The sequence below is a fragment of the Pantherophis guttatus genome, chromosome 1 (assembly GCF_059756535.1).
Source record: "Pantherophis guttatus breed Tessera chromosome 1, ASM5975653v1, whole genome shotgun sequence".
NCBI classification, from domain to species: Eukaryota; Metazoa; Chordata; class Lepidosauria; order Squamata; family Colubridae; genus Pantherophis; species Pantherophis guttatus.
Window position 1 is genome coordinate 71,088,330 of NC_142063.1, and position 16,757 is coordinate 71,105,086.

Below are 16,757 nucleotides of genomic sequence, written 5' to 3' on the forward strand. Positions count from 1 at the left end.
GCGACCTGTGGATGGGACAGCCCACCAGCCTGGTGCTATGCCGTCCTATTTAGCCACGTTTTCTGAGCCACGTGCATGCGTGCAAGCCACGCTCACCAGCAAAGCGGATGTGTGGAAGGCCGGGTGCATATGCGGAAGGCCAGTGGTGGTTTCAAAACTTTTTACTACTGGTTCTGTGGCTGTGGCTTGGTGGGCGTGGCTTGGTGGGCGTGGCAGGGGAAGGATAATGTAAAATCTCCATTCCCACCCTACTCCAAGGGAAGGATACTGAAAAATCCCCATTTCTTCCCAATCAGCTGGGACTCGGGAGGCAGAGAATAGATCCAGGAGCCTGGATAGCTCAACAGACTAAAAGCCTGTTATTAACATTCAGCTGTCTGCAATTATTGCATGTTCGAATCTCCGCAGGCTCAAGGTTGACTCAGCCTTCCATCCTTTCTAAGGTGGGTAAATTGAGGACCCAGTTTGTGGGGGCAATAAGCTGACTTTGTATAAATATACAAAAGTGTGAAGGCTATTGCTTAACGCATTGTAAGCCTCCCTGAGTCTCCGGAGAAGGGCGGCATATAAATCAAATTAAAAAAAAAAAAAAGATGGGGGGGCGGGGCCAGTCAGAATTTTTACTACCGGTTCTCCGAACTATTCAAAATTTCCGTCAGAACCTGCTGCAACCCACCTCTGCGGAAGGCGCATGTGCGAGCAAAGCACACTCACATTTTCGGTGCGCGGCGAACCGGTGGTAAAATTATGTGAAACCCACCTCTGTTCGTCATGAGTTATCTTTCAGCTAAGTGGCTCTCTCCAAATAAAGTGATGGCATATTCTAGAACACACATGCTTTGTCTCCAAACGTGTCCCTGGGAGTAAGCAACAGAATCCATGCTTCATCTGAAGCCTTGAAGCTCTTCGGAGGACACAGAGCCCTTTAGTCTGCAAATCCAGAGTTCAGTACTCAGCCACTTGCTTGTGGAAGGGTGAGATAGCCAGCAGTTTTATCTAGGGAGACTGACCTGGAAAAACCTTTGAATGCAAGGAATATGCTCTGTCATAGGTTACAGCATAGAGGAGCAACTGCCAATCAGAGTATTCAGCACTGATCTAAGTGGTCCAATGAATTGACTTGTTGCAATAAAGCTTCCTGTGATACGTAGGCATTCAGAATGGAACATTATTGCAAGGAGTGGTGGTGATGGAAGCAGGTTTATTTATGTGTGTTCTTAATGATGTAATTGTTGGAATGCTTACTCAGTTGCAAATTATATTCATCACCCTCTCATAAGTTAGTACATGATTGCAATAAGTTTCCTATCAGTAAGGTATGTCTCACGGACACTTTACGGTGTTGCATAGGATTGCAGCCTAGCCTAAATAGGTTTAGTCTCAAATCAGTTTAATTGCAGTCTTAGCACATTCAAAATCTTTCTTCTTCTTCTACTGAATAATTAATTCACAGAACTAGTTTAATTAGCTATAGGTAAACTCCAGTCACCTTGGAGTTTTGGTGGTGTTCCCCAGAAATGGAGTTAGGTCTCCACTTCTTTTCTTGCAGTTCATTTTTTTTTTTTTTTGAGCTGTATATAGTTAATGCTCCTTCCCCTTCCTTTCCTCATGTCAAAAGATCAGAGAGGTCAAGTCTCAACATGTTAAACAAGATGATCACTTCATAAACTCGCTTTGAGTGAAACAAACAGGCGGTCGGTTTGACCACTGCGCATTATATAACCAGTGCATGGGCTGCAGCGGCTGGACGTCTGTCAGAAATTCCGAATGGAGGGGGAAGGGTGCTGCCCTAAACTCAGTGATTCCAAGCAGTTCCAAGAAACCTAAAGGGAAAGTGGCTGTAGATCAAAGGAACCAAATGGGGATAATTAAAATCCTGTATGCTGCCTAAACAGCTTGCTTTAGGTATGCAGAAGGAGATTCCACCCTCACCTCCCCTTCCTGCTGAAGTGATATGGACCCATTTCTTGTATAGGGGATAAAAGTGAGGGCTAAGAAGCGTCAAACAGATCATGAATGAATAAGTCGGTTTTATAGCCGTCTCTGTGCGTCCTTTCAGAAGAAAAAAACCCAAAGACGGAGATGACTACAGAAAGTGTTCAACTGTCCTAACATTTCGTGACGATTGCCCTTTTGCTTATGTCGCTGTCTCTTTAAGACCTGCTCTCTGAACAGTTGCACAGAAAGGGAGTGACCTCTGGGCTTTGACAGCTCCCCTAATAACTAGCAGAACCCTGGCTCCTCCTGTATTCTTTGATTGGACAGCGGGCCGGTATCCACTTTCCCGATTGGCCAACCGCTTCCCCTGAGCGAACCTTTAGAACTCTGAGACACAATATTCTGTTACATTGTAGCAAAATGGCGACTGTCATTCACAACCCCCTGAAAGCGTAAGTAGGAATCAAAAATGTACATATTCCGCGTGGTTTAAATATGAAAAAAGGGCGCCTTTCCGACGCTCGCTGCCAGACTGAAGCTGGTGTGTCTCCACACTCCCAGCTGATCTCGGCTCCCTTTTTCTTTTCTTTTCAATATCCTCATTATTATTATTATTATCATTTTGTGCAACACACACAAATCTCTCGCTCGGAAATTAATAAGAATATATATATATATTTGCCTTCTACTTTATTTTTCGGTGGTGACGGGAAAACCCCACACAAGACTTCGGGGCTTTAAGGAGGCACGGATAAGCGCTTGCAGTTTATTTCCCCCCCTCCCCCGGATTCTTGGCTGCTGGAATTGGCCAGGTTTTTTTTTTTTTTTTTTTTTTTTTTTTACGGATTCCGGAGTGGGTGATCGTGCTTGACAGAGTCCTGTGCGTGGCGTCCGGCTTGGCTTCCAGCGCCGTCCGCACGATGTCCAGCAGCGAATGATCGATTGTGGAAACTGGGTGCATAATGGTTGTCTTGGCATGCAGTCGGACTGCAGTTTTAAGAGTTTTGCTTTTTTTTTTTTTTTTTTTTTTTTTTTTGCAAACGCTCCGGTAGTTGGAAAGGGTTGGACGCGCGAGAGGAAAGCAGTTTGGGGTTTTTTGTTTTTTGTTTTGTTTTGTTTTGTTTTGTTTTTCCAGGCTTCTGTTGGCTCCCTTTCTATATTGGCAAAAGGGGGCAGCCCGCCCGGATCGAGCATTTATTGAGCAGGAAAAGGAGAAAGAGAGAGAGAGAGAGAGAGAGAAAGAGAGAGAGAGAGAGAGAGAGTTGTGGTCCGAGATGAATAACTCCGGTTCCGTGGATGGTTGCTTTCAATAAAGCGCAGGAAGTCCGGCGCTCTGTTTTGCATATCGTTCGCTTTTCGCTTTTCTAAGTCAGGCGATCCCACCCTCGGCAGGCTGTTTAGGAGAGCAGTCCCGGGATGGATAGATTCGATAGACCTCTATATAGACCTCGCGGGTGGATGCAACCGAAAGCAAACTCTGGCTTCTCGCCAGAAGTCCTCCAACCAGCGCAGGTGCAGGTGGACCGGGGTGGTGATGGGGGGGGGAGGTGTTGCCAAAGCAGCCAAGGGACGGGGGTGGGGGGGTGTGTGTGGGAAAGCTCGCCTTCCCTTCGGGATCAAAGGTGGGCACTTAAAGTCTTTCTTTAGAGAGCCACCCGATTTCCCAGGTGGTCTTGCAGGCACGCATCGGTGGCTAATCCCCCAAAGCATTACGGAGGGTGGGGTTTGGCACACGGGTCCAGAGGCGGCTGCTTGCGGACGGATGCACGCGCGCGAGCGCGCTCCCGCGCGTGGGTAGGCACTCTCGCTTTCTCTCTCTCTCTCTCTCCCCCTCCCCCCCACTACCTTGACATAGGAGTTTTGCTCGTGGGGGTGGAGGGGGGGGCGGGGCTCAGAAGCCAAGCGAAGGGAGTTTTGAGCCGGGCACTTAGCGCAGCGGGGATTTGGCTGTTGCGGCTTCTCGCTCTTATACACAGCCCATATATTTCTTTTCTTGGAGTGCTTCCGACTGCAGTTTTCTGCCAGTTTTAATCTTCCCTCCGGAGTTGGCAAAGACTTGGGAAGGGTGTTCCAGGCATACTTCTTGATGTGGGCAACGGCTGGCGAGAGAAGAGGGTTTTTCAGTGGAAAGGCGGCGCGCGGGGCTGAGGGGTGTGTGTGTTTGTGGGGGTGTGTGTGTGAGGGGGTTCAAGGCAGTGGCCCAGAGAATTTAAAGAAGGGACCTCGCCACCCCCCAACCCCCCCACCCGTCCTCGTTTTGGGACAAAATAGGAGGAAAAACCTTGATAAATTCCAACCGTGATCTAGGAAGAGGCGTTTACTTATTCTTCAGGATGTCAACTCTTTTTCTTGGAAGGGGGTGGGGTGGTGTGTGTGTGTGTGTGTGTGTGTGGCGGCGCCGGGCGGACAAGTGAGCAGCCAGGGTTGGTTCAAAGAACCTCCGGAATCTGCGGTCTCCACCGATTTCAAAGCTTGCAATTGGCGTCTCCAGATCGCGCCCTTCCTTTAAGAAGCTCAGGGCGGCGCACGTGGCTTTTGAGATCCAGAGCACCTTGGCCGCGCACCTGAAGATAAGAGAAGGCTGGAGGAACAATCTGGGAAGCTCCGTGGGAAACCCAAAGCCTGGCAACCTCCGTGGATTAGATACAGGACACATGTATGCAACACCCGATTGCCCTGAAGGAAAGAACGCCAAGGACTTTGCCAGGCTTTGGGGGGAATTGCCCATCCTGTGGGTATCCCGTGGGTTTGACATGTCCGAGGGAAGCCGGGTGGATGTGGGGAAAGCTCTCTTTTCCTTTACTGGGGATGACCTGCTCGGCCCTCCCTTTTCCCGAGTAGTGGCGGGCTGCTGGGTGGGGGGGAAATACTCGGTCCCATCACCACGGCCCCTCCCGTTTCTTTCCGTCTCCTGCACCTGGGTAAGGAGGCGTTGGGGGTTTGGTTGGCAGCCAACGGCCGGGCAGACAGCTCCGATCGGGAGGGCGGGTTCACGCGAAAGCCCCGCTACCTTGCCGGCCACAACACTCGGGGGATGAACATAACTTGAGGGATCTCTCTACACCTCGCCGAGACAAATGAGAGGCGGAGTGGAGTTTCTTCGGGGAAAGTCACTTGCGTTTGAGTTTTCCTCCAAGGAAGGGCAATATTTTTGGAGTGAGATGGAGGAGGGGGAGGATCCGGAATCGATTCTTGCTTACATCACAGGTGCAAATGAAGCGTGTATCTATTGGAGCCGCCGAGGGTTTAACCAGTGTGGCGCGGGTGGAGACAGACAAAAAGAGCCGGGGTCTGGAGAGAAGCTGCTGCCCTCTTAACGCTACATCATTAAATTTATTTGCAGCAAGGCCGTTCCGCATCAATCATTCCCGACTTTTTCACCCGGCCGGGCCGAGGCTCTGGAGCTCCATTCGTCTTGTGGCCCAGAGTTCTTGCCCCTGAAATCTTTCAGGAGCCAAGGCAGGCTTTTAATATAATTAGCTCTCTCTCTTCTCTCTCTCTCTCTCTTTCTCCCCCACCCCTACCCCCACCCCCGTCTGACTGGGCAGAGAGGAGAGGAAACAATAGATACCAAGCATGGCAAATGCGCTTCTTTTTCTTTTTTCTTTTTTTAAAGTAATGTTGCTGGCCATCTGTCAATTCGCAAGTTGTTGGTTTATTTTAAAGAGCATTGCTTTTCAAAAGTTGGTGATCGGGAAAAAAAGAATTGAAATTCGTCCCGAGGGTCAATGATAGCAAAATCGGCGCAGGCATATATAATAATGGGGTGGGGGGTGGGGGTTGAAGAAAAGGGAGGGGAGGGGGCGATATGGCGCGCAGCGTTTCAGCCCCGTGTGTCCTTCTTGACAATGAAAGCGGGCCGAATGACATTTGCATTTGCTCCCTCTGCATTTTTATTCCGTCTTCAAAGCATCATCTAAAAAGATTGCGCTCCCTCCCTCCCTCCCTCCGCCCCCACCCCCGCCAGACTTTCCAGAAACTGGCACAAAGGTTCCCCCCCGCCGGGTTTGAAGATCAGCGAAGTGGGCATCGCTTTCTAGACCTGCTAAATCAGGTGATCTCTCCAAACTCTTTGTGTCTTGGCTGTCTTTGGCCGCTTCCTTTCACTACACAAGACCCCTTTTAATTCCGGCGCTTGCGATAGGAGCCCCTCAATTCCCCCGACGAATCCCTTTGGGGACCGCTTCGTTTCCAGCCTCCCGGAATATTCAGAAGAAATACTTTGGAGTGCCAGATCCCAGGCAACGGCTCCTTTGTTAAATTTCCCCCGATTCGCCGCCTTCTTACAGCAGCCCGGCAGGATCGTTCGGGGATCTCTCCCCGCGGCGCTTCGTTCTATCTCTCCTTTCCTTTCGAAATCAGCCAGGGATGCAGGAAGAGCGCGCATTGTCTTGTTTCTGCCGTGGAAGGAAAGACCACCTTGCCCACAACGGTGTTAAAGGGAAAAGCAGGAGAGGGCTGAATCGATCAAGATCATGCACCGAGGGGCCAGGGAGTAAATGTATGTTTCTTTCAAATTAGCATGCCCCGCTCCCAGAATAGAAAGCGCTTTCCAAACTTACTTCTTTAGTTGCGGGAAGACTATAATCTATGACATACTTCTCTCTCTCCCTCCCTCCCTCCCTCCCTCTCCCCCTCCTTCCCCCCCACTCTCTCCCTTTTCCATATACATCTTCCCTTTTCTTTGCCCATCTTTTCCTCCACACTCCCACCTCCCAGTTGGGTTTGATGATTAAAGGACAAAACTTGTACCAAAACAATCTGAAACAGCCACAAACAAGGGAGAGCTTTGCTCCTCTAAGGCACCAGTTCTTTCCATCTCCTGCAAGGCATGCCTGTGTGTCCTGTACCTTTCCCAAACCCTGTCCTTTGTATACACTTTGACATGTATTCCTGCCTTAAATCCATTCCATACCTCCTGGCTGGCAATTCTGGGAGTTGCTCCAATACAACCCATGAGCAATAGAATAGAATAGAATAGAATAGAATAGAATAGAATAGAATAGAATAGAATAGAATAGAATAGAATAGAATAAACCAGACCAGACCAGACCAGACCAGACCAGACCAGACCAGACCAGACCAGACCAGAATAGAATAGAATAGAATAGAATAGAATAGAATAGAATAGAATAGAATAGAATAGAATAGAATAGAATAGCCAAGTGTGATTGGACACACAAGGAATTTGTCTTGGTGCATATGCTCTCAGTGTACATAAAAGAAAAGATATGTTCATCAAGAATCATAAGGTACAACACTTAATGATAGTCATAGGTTACAAATAAGCAATCAGGAAACAATATCAATATAAATTGTAAGGATACCAAGCAACACGGTTATAGTCATACAGTCATAAGTGGGAGGAGATGGGTGATAGGAACGATGAGAAGATGAATAGTAGTGCAGACTTAGTAAATAACTTGACAGTGTTGAGGGAATTATTTGTTTAGCAGAGTGATGGTGTTCGGGGGAAAAAACTGTTCTTGTGTCTAGTTGTTCTGGTGTGCAGTGCTCTATAGCATCGTTTTGAGGGTAGGAATTGAAACAGTTTATGTCCAGGATGTGAGGGGTGAAGACCACTTTAAATATTAGCTTCCAGGACAAATATTTTAGTACTGCTAGACCCACTTCCTACATTGGATTCCCACTCATCGGTGCCTCTTGCCTGATGTGGATCCTGACCTGCAAGGCTTGGGGTGGGGTGGGGATCATCTTGGCTCACTCCACTGTTTTGAATTTTTAGATTTTTTATGAGTGCTTGGTTATTGGTTTAGGCCAGGTCTTACAATATTTTCTGGAGGAAAATATGCACACCAACAAAATGCTGGGAAAGCCAACTAAAGCACCTCCCTAATGATTTATTTATATTGTACAGTGGACTTGCCTCATTCTCAGAACTTCATGGAATATGCTGTCATCCACCTGTAACCAGCTTGAGTTTTCTTTCTTCTCTAGTTTTGCACTCCTGGCATCTACAAGGTGTGGTTAAAAAAAATGTCCTTAACGTGGCCACAAACGTGTGATCAGAGCTTCGTGTGTTGTTATGTGCATCATGGAGCTTTGATTGCACTGTTGTGGACACCATCTGGATTCTGACTACATTTTTGTGGACATCCCTGACATCCTCCCCCACCCTCTCCACTGCCCTCAGTTCTTCTACTCTGGTTCAGTCTTCATGAGTCCTTGATTATCAATCCCTCCCAATAGGACAGGGTTTTTTTCCCCCTCTCCAAAGCTTTCTTGCTCTTCAGCAAATCCGGATGTTCCTTGAGTCTTCTGAAGGGTTTGTGAAGTGGTTATAATGTATAATGTGAAATACTCAGGATTCCAAGACTTGCCATCCATCTTTCAACCTCTTCCCCCCACCCCCAATGTTTCCTCCCAGCAGTATTTTGTGGCCAATAAATATGTTCAGTCCTCCAGGAGCTCTTTTTGGAGTTCCTCCAAGAGATGTTTCTCAAGTTAGTTGTGTACTTTTGTAAACCTTGGGAGGCTCCCAACCCCCAACCCCCCCTCTTTTTACATCCTTCTTGCATTTTGGTTGCATAAGGCCCAACAAACAAAGAATTGAGGGGGCAGTTACTCCCCTCCCCCACCCAACACAATATGTGTGCGTATTAAATAAACGCCTATACAAAGGAAGTCTGAAACAAAGAGTTGAAGTGAGAAATGCTGGTATTTCCAGGAAATTCCTCCTATTTTATCTCCAGTTGCTTCCCTGGTCCCCCAACACATTCTGACTTCTCAAGCTGTCCCTCAGCTGTAAACCCAGTATAGGTAATCCTCAACGTATGACCAGAATTGAGCCCCAAAATTATGTTGTTGAGTGAGAATTTTGTTGAGTGAGTTTTGCCCCATTCTAGGATTTTCCTCATTACATTTGTTAAGTGAACCACTGCAGTTGTTAAATTAGTAACATGGTTGTTAAGTGAATATGGCTCCCCCATTGACTTTGCTTGTCAGAAGGTCGCATAAGGGGATTGCATGACCCCGGGAGACTGCAACCGTCATAAATATGAACCAGTTGTCAATCATACGAATGTAAATCATGTGATCACAGGGATGCTGCAATGGTTATACGTGTGAAACATGGTCATAAGCCACTTTGTTCAGTGCCATTGTATCTTTGGATGGTCACTAAATGAATTGTTGTAAACTGAGGACTACCTGTATATAATGGATTACATAGCTTACAAACCTACCTTTACCTGTCCCAAAGGTGCTTTTTCAAGAGGCAACTGGTTTTTCTGGTTTTTCTTTGAAGACGTTTTGCTTCTCACCCAAGAAGCTTCTTTAGTTCCGAGCTGAAGAAGCTTCTTGGATGAGAAACGAAACATCTTCAAAGAAAAACCAGAAAACCCAGTTGCCTCTTGAAAAAAAGCCTCTTTGGGACAACCATGATCTGGATGACTGAGAATCTCCATGCACATTTAGCTACCTTTATCTGGTTGTGTGCAAATATACCTCCCCGGCACTTGAGAAAGTGGGCAATCATGAACAGGGAAAGGGAAGGGGAAAAGCTGCCATAAGCCTGAAAGCAAAGAATATCAACCAAAGGCAGACATAGAAGCACAGAGTACAGGGAGTCTGGAAAGCACCAGGAGGACCTTTGCACTGGGAAGGCTCTGAATATTTGAATTGGTCTTTAGGGCCTGCCACAGCCTTTGAAGGGTTCCTGATGCACCACGTTGCCTTGATCTAAATCTGAAGTATGCTGAAATACAAATGAAGGTGAAAATACATGTCCCAGGTTAACGTTGCAGGATCTAATATGGATCGGTCACCGGGGTCAGAGGTTTAATCTTCTGAGTTTTCGGACTTGTGCTGGAGAGAATGTGTCTCTAGCAGAGTGTCTGTGGATAGGCTCCAGCACAAGTCCGAAAGCTCAAAAGATTAAACTTCTGGCCCAGTGATTGACCCAGATGGGATCCTGCAAAACTTTTTAATACCCATCCACTTTCTGGTTCAAAACTCTGGCACCATGCAAGCAACTGTTCAATATACAAAAATTCAACTCTCCAGGCTTAAGACAAGGAGGCAGGTTGTTTTGGGGGTTTGGTGTTAGATACCAATACATTGTCACAATCATGTGACAGCATATGGAGGACGCGAGTCCATCCAAGTAAAAGTAGCACCTCAAAAATTGAAGCAATGGTATGGGACTAAGGACAGTTATAGGCACGGATAGAGGAAAGAGTAAGGGATGCTATCCATTTTTAATATTTTAAAATCAGAAATTAGCTGTTGAAATGTGGTCTATCATTTTGTTTGTATCCTGGGAACAGGTCCAGTTCTTACATTAGTCTCTGTTAAGCAATTCCTGAAGGTACAGTAGCCAATTCTCTGTAGGCAATCCCAGAGAATTGGAAGAATGTCCGAAGAGCAGAAGGTAGAGAAGCAGTGTTGAAATCCAAATTTTTTTTACAACCGGTTCTGTGGCGTGGTTTGGTGGGCGTGGCAAAGGAAGGATACTGCAAAATCTCCATTCCCACCCCACTCCAAGGAAAGGATACTACAAAATCTCCATTCCCACCCCACTCCACGGGAAGGATACTACAAAGTCCCCATTCCCTCCCCACTCCAGGGGAAGGATACTGCAAAATCTCCATTCCCACCCCACTCCAGGGGAAGGATACTACAAAATCCCCATTCCCTCCCCACTCCTGGGGGAAGGATATTGCAAAATCTCCATTCTCTCCCCACTTTGGGGCCAGCTAGAGGTAGTTTTTGCCGGTTCTCCGAACTACTCAAAATTTCTGCTACCAGTTCTCCAGAACCTGTCAGAACCTGCTGGATTTCACCTCTGTAGAGAAGGTAGAGACAGCTGTGCAATTGAAGCCCCATCCTGTTCTGTACACCCACTGTGCACATGATGCCCATCCAAAAAGCTTTGATCACTTGATTGTATCTGCCATCTTGATCTTCCCCCAAAACTAAGGATGCCCTGAGTTTGTCTCAGTAAATATAGATAAGAGTTTCCAGCCTGGAAATGACTTCTTTTGTTTTGCAGCATTGTAAAACAATGGCCACAGAAATGGATATGAATCAATAATTGGGCATGATTACTTATCCCAGCATCTGCCAGCCTAGCAGTTCGAAAGCACGTAAAAAATGCAAGTAGAAAAATAGCCTTCCTTTGGTGGGAAGGTAACAGCGCTTGGTGCGCCTTCGGCATTTAGTCATGCCGTCCACATGACCACGGAGACATCTTGGGACAGCACTGGCTCCTCGGCTTAGAAATGGAGATGAGCACCGCTCCCTAGAGTCGGGAACAACTAGCACATTTCTGCAAGGAGAACCTTTACGTTTACCTTAGCATATTTATATAGGCATTATAAATTCTGAGATAGGCTTTGTTGTGATTCCTCATCCTCCCATCAATCTTCTGTATATGAAATAGAATATATAGTCTTCAAATAACGAATACATCTTAGATTTTGTACATTAGTATTATATGGGATGCCAGTTCAAGAAAGTAATAAAAGCCACTTGGTAACCTTTGCCTGATATGCTGGGGTCAACATGTGTTGTGCAAGCACACACTAACTCACTTGACCCATACCAGTGATCCTGATAATTATTTAGGGCTAAATTAACATCTTCTGATCAAATGTATGGTATGGATTATTCACAAGAATGTTAACTGTGCTTCCTGAAACATTTACAGAGATGAAATCTAAAGAGGCTCTGGTACAGGGCTCTGCAACCTTAAACACTCAAAGAGTCATTTGGACCCATTTCCCACAGAAAAGAAAACACCGGGAGCCACAAAACCCTTCCCGTGCCTGACTATTTCTTGAGCGGCCACAAAACTAGCCTATGTAGTTGAATTAAACCTTCTGTTTTCTCCAGAAACTTTTCTTTTCTTGGATTTATCCATGGTTGGGGTTGAAAAGCTCAATAAATCGCGTGCCAGCGGGTGTCGCACATTGATGGTTGTGACCCATATTTTGAGTGACAGGGAGCCGCAGCAGAGGGATGAAAGAGCCACATGCGGCTCCAGAGCCTCGGGGTGCTGACCCCTGCTCTAGTAAATAAGAGTTTTCTTGTGAATTCTACTTCTATCTCTCTTTTATTTCTCCCCATTCTGTAAGTGTAAGAGTGAGAGTGGATGGGAAAAAGGAATAGAAAGCGGATTCATCTTATGGTGTTTCCCTTTTGTGAAAAGGGCTAGAAGAACTGAATAATGGCTGACACAAGACGGATGCGATCACCCTGGGTGGAGTCTGCTGCCACATGGAGGACAAGCAGTTGGCTGGTTGAAGAAATTACCAATTCAGCTGTCTCCTGCAAACATGACCTTTTTATGCCATTGTAACAAGGAGCTTGCAGGATCAGCTTTAATGAAAGGAAAATATTTGAACTGGAGGCAGAATAATGGGTAGCATTGGGACTCCTCCTTGCATCCTTTTAACTGCATCATAAATACAGTGGTGGGTTTTCTAAATACCACATTCTCACGATGCTGCCTTTGCCTCTCACACCTGAAGCAAGTTAAAGTTGTCACTAGGTGCTCCAGTTTTAAAAATACCATTTTCCTCTCCTTCCTTTGCAGTTACTTCTTTATTTATTCATCGCCGTATTTGCTGTGTGGTTGCTGATGGGGGAGGGGGGATTGTGTCTAGCTCTTCTTGGCTGATCTAGGCTTGACAGGCCTAGCTCCTTCCCTCTGGTCGTGAGGCTATGTTTCATGGCCGTGTTGGCTCGTGCTGCAGGAAAGCAATTTCATACCTGGTTTCCACAAAGACATCTGTCCTGAGTGTCCTTTGAGAGGCTTATCGGGAACACGGAGTCCCTTATAAAACTTGTTGTATAGGCATGAGTTTTGAAAGAGCACAAGTTCTGTGTTTCAAAATACAGGACAATTTTCTCTGGAGTGAAAGAGTTAGCCCTGTGCTGCACGACTGGTCAATCTTCAGTTGGCAAAGAACAGCCCACTGCCACCTCTGTCATCACTGAGTGCACAATAGCTTTTCCACGGCTGTGTCAAAAACAGGTTTTTACTGTTTTGTTACTTTGATGGTGGTGATTGGGCAGTGCCTTTTTGACTACCTCGTTCCAGCTCCATGGGACATCCATGACCCAGTTCGAGATGATGCTGCCCACAAGGACTGAATAAGATTAGCAGCTGTCCTTGCCATTCCCTTGAAGGCACAGCTGAGGGTGGAGCTCGCTTGTTAATTTATTTATTTTATTATTCATATTTCTATGCCTCCCATTCTCCGAGGACTCTGGGTGGCTTACACCAAAGACAGTATACTAAATAGCATATTGCCCAACAATCTGGGTCCTCATTTTACCCATCTCGGAAGGATGGAAGGCTGAGTCAACCTTGAGCCAGTGAGATTTGATCCGCTGATCTGCTGAACTAGCAGTCAGCTGAAGTAGCTGCAGTACTGCACCCTAACCACTGCGCCACCTCGGCTCTATCTAATGATTGCTCTTTCCCACTTCACCCTACTTGTCTCTGGTCTTTCAGAGTGAGTGAGGTAGTTCAGAAGTGGCCTGACTGACCTGTCACCTCTGTGCCTCTAACCAGTTGGTCAGGCAACTCGATAGGTGGCTAAACAGAATTTATTGTTGTTGTTATTTATAAACAATAATAAAAAAATAATAGTTCTAATACTTGTAAGCTGCCCAGAGTCCTCTCTGACAAGATGGGTGGCACATAAATTAAACAAATAAATAATGAACAGGTCATTCCCAAGCACCTGCCTATACTTGCCCATTCAACATCGGGAAAAATGATTGGGTGTTTCCCCGCCCCCCCGCCCCCAATCAGCAGGTGATGTTTGGCAGGAGTCAGCTGCTTCAAGGTTCTAGGAACCCAAAGCGGTCACCTAGGGTACCGAATTATAGGGGGCTCCAACCCTGAACAGACTTCCAAAATATACAATATGAGTATAAAAGTTGAGTCTCTTCTCGTTGCCCACAAAGGTGATGAGTGATAGTAACCAGACCTTACAAATCACAAAAAAAGAAAGTACAACTGTGGGCCTGAGGAAACTGAAGATATTGCTGAAGCAAAACAAAATGTACTGAGAGATTGACTATTAGTTTACCAAAGTTATGCCCAATAAAGCAGTAACCGGAATGTCTGCTTGAGAGTTAAATATAATCATAGGGAGCACCAGAATATGACTTTGCCCACAGTGCCAAAATGTCTAGAACCAGCCCAGTAGGAGGAGCAACAAAACTTGGGGGATATCACCAATCTGCTCTACTTAATTTGTCTTGCATCAAAAGAGGGAGGACAGCCTTAAATGCTAACTCCATTAGTATAGCAGGATAGGGCTTGGTAATTGGGGAAGCACATTTGATGTCAGCATACTTTTCTGCAAGGAGTGGTGGACCAGACTCTAACATAGCCATCAGACTCATAGTGTCACAATGGACAGATGTGGTGCGGTGGAGCTGCTGAATCATCATGTACAGCAGTTGAAGCAAAACATGAGAAGCACAACTGTGCCCTGCAATAAACTTTCACAATCTTCTCTAGTCTAATGAAAAGAAGGACTAGGGGAGACATGATAGCAGCCAGGGGTGAAATCCAAAACTTTTCCCTACCGGTTCTGTGGGCGTGGCTTGGTGGGCGTGGCAGGGAAAGGATACTGCAAAATCTCCATTCCCTCCCCTCCTGGGGGAAGGATATTGCAAAATCTCTATTTCTACCCCACTCTGGGGCCAGCCAGAGGTGGTATTTGCTGGTTCTCCGAACTACTCAAAATATCTGCTACCGGTTCTCCAGAACCTGTTAGAACCTGCTGGATTTCACTCCTGATAGCAGTGTTCCAATATTTGAGGGGCTCCTACAAAGATGATGGGGTCAACCTATTTTCCAAAGCACTAATAGGCAGGACAAGAAACAATGGCTGGAAACTAACCAAGGAGAGAAGCAACCTAGAACTAAGAAGAAATTTCCTAACGGTGAGAGCAATCCACCAGTGGAATAGCTTCCCTTCAGAAGTTGTGGGTGCTCCATCACTGGAGGCTTTCAAAAAGAGACTGGACAATCATTTGTCCGAAATGGTATAGGGTCTCCTGGTCGGGCAGGAGGTTAGACTAGAAGACTTCCAAGGTCCCCTCCAACTCTGTTATTCTGTGTTCTATGTTCAGTATTCTGGATAGCGAGACATCTTCTAGGATGCTCTCCAATTAATTTTTAGCCTTCTGTGGCTTTTGAACTTTTCCAATTCACTATGCTGTCTTTGGGGATAGATGCTTAAGTTTCTGTCACACTGGGTTTTCCGGTAGAAAACTGATACTCTTCTTTTTCAGAGTGTAAACATATCTTAGACCAGTGATGGCTAACCCTTTTGCCATCGCGTGCCAAAAGTAGGGGGAGCATGGGGAGGTTGCCCGTGTGTGTGCCCACACCCATAATTCAATGTGCCCTGCCCCCACGCACACAACCCCCCATGTGCCCCCCTGTTTTTAGCATGTAATGGCCCGGTGGGCCCGGTAGGCTTGTTTTTCACCCTCCAGAGGCTTTCTAGGAGCCTGGGGAGGGCAAAACCAGCCTTCCCCACGCCCCGGAGGCCCTCCAGAGGCCGGAAACAGCCCATTTCCCAACTTCCAGTGGGACTGAAAGGCCCAAAAATCAGCTGGCCGGAGCACGCCTGCGCGTTGGAGCTGAGCTACAGCAGCGCTCGCATGCCGAATGATATGGCTCCGTGTGCCACCTGTGGCACCCGTGCCATAGGTTTGCCATCACGGTCTTAGACTAATTACATGGTTAGCAATTCTAGCATGGGTTTTTAAAATGAATGGCAGGGATGTATGTGAGAGGGTGGGAAAAGTGCATTTGGTTACTAAACAGCCCACATGTTTGAGACTGTCAGAGCAGGGGTGAAATGTACTTACCTTTCCTACCGGTTTGCTGATGTGTGCGTGCTCGCCTCGCTCGTGTGCTCGCTCTATGCACACACCATCATCTATGCCAGTGGTGGATTTCCAATTTCTTTACTACCGGTTCTGTGGGAGTGGGTTGGTGGGCGTGGCAGGGGAAGAATACTATAAAATCTTCATTCCCACCCCACTTCAGGGGAAGGATACTGCAAAATACCCATTTCCTCCTGATCAGCTGGGACTTGGGAGGCGGAGAATAGATGGGGGCAGGGCCAGTCAGAATTTTTACTACCGGTTCTCCGAACTACTCAAAATTTCAGCTACCGGTTCTCCAGAACTGTCAGAACCTGCTGAAACCCACCTCTGATCTGCGCATGTGCAAAGCCTTCTGTGCATGCGCAGATGGTCAAAACCGAGACTTGATGATGACTTGGTGGTGGAGCCTCCTGCCGCCGGTGCTACCGGTTCTCCGAACTACCCGCTGGCAGTGCTACTGGCTCCCACGAGCCAGATAGAGCCGGCAGCATTTCACCCCGTGTCAAAGCTACACTAACTGGAGCAGAAATCAAATAGCATTAACCTGTGGTAGTTATGATCTGCTTCAGGACCCAAATCCTCATAATCAATGAAAGTCTACACTCCTTATAGCTTTAACTTTCTGGGGAAGTATTAGATAAATATAGCTGCATATGTGAAGGGCCGATGGACATCGAACATGAACTGAAGGAGAATGCTGTGATCTAGTGTGATCTAGGGAAATACTGTCATGTTGCCGAGCCTGGAGAACCAGAGGTTCTAGGTCCATGTTGGCGAACCTATGGTGGCACGTGGAGCCATATCTGTGGGCATGCAAGCGTTGCCCTAGCTCATCTCCAGTTCATTTGCGTGCACTGGCCACCTGATTTTCAGGTCTTCCAGGCCCACTGGAACTCGGAAAATGGGCCGTTTCTTGCCTCCAGAGGACCTCT

The 16,757-nt window shown here is 46.9% G+C and overlaps 1 protein-coding gene across 10 annotated transcripts in view; it reads left to right on the forward strand.

Annotated features, from left to right (window-relative positions):
- The first annotated feature begins 1,569 nt into the window (after positions 1-1,569).
- The window catches only part of DPF3 (double PHD fingers 3), a 238,132-nt gene continuing 222,944 nt past the window's right edge, over positions 1,570-16,757 (forward strand). For 5 of the 10 annotated variants that reach the window (XR_015731348.1, XR_015731346.1, XR_015731350.1 and 2 more), the window contains exon 1: positions 1,570-2,390. Coding sequence is in view for 4 of the 10 variants with exons in the window: in XM_034417697.3 (XP_034273588.1) it covers positions 2,359-2,390 (32 nt within the window). In the remaining 6 variants the exon portion in view is untranslated. Of the gene's footprint in view, positions 2,391-2,796; positions 3,733-16,757 lie in introns of those variants that run through there. The other 5 variants (XR_009621422.2, XR_015731343.1, XM_060687505.2 and 2 more) reach the window with 3 other exon arrangements.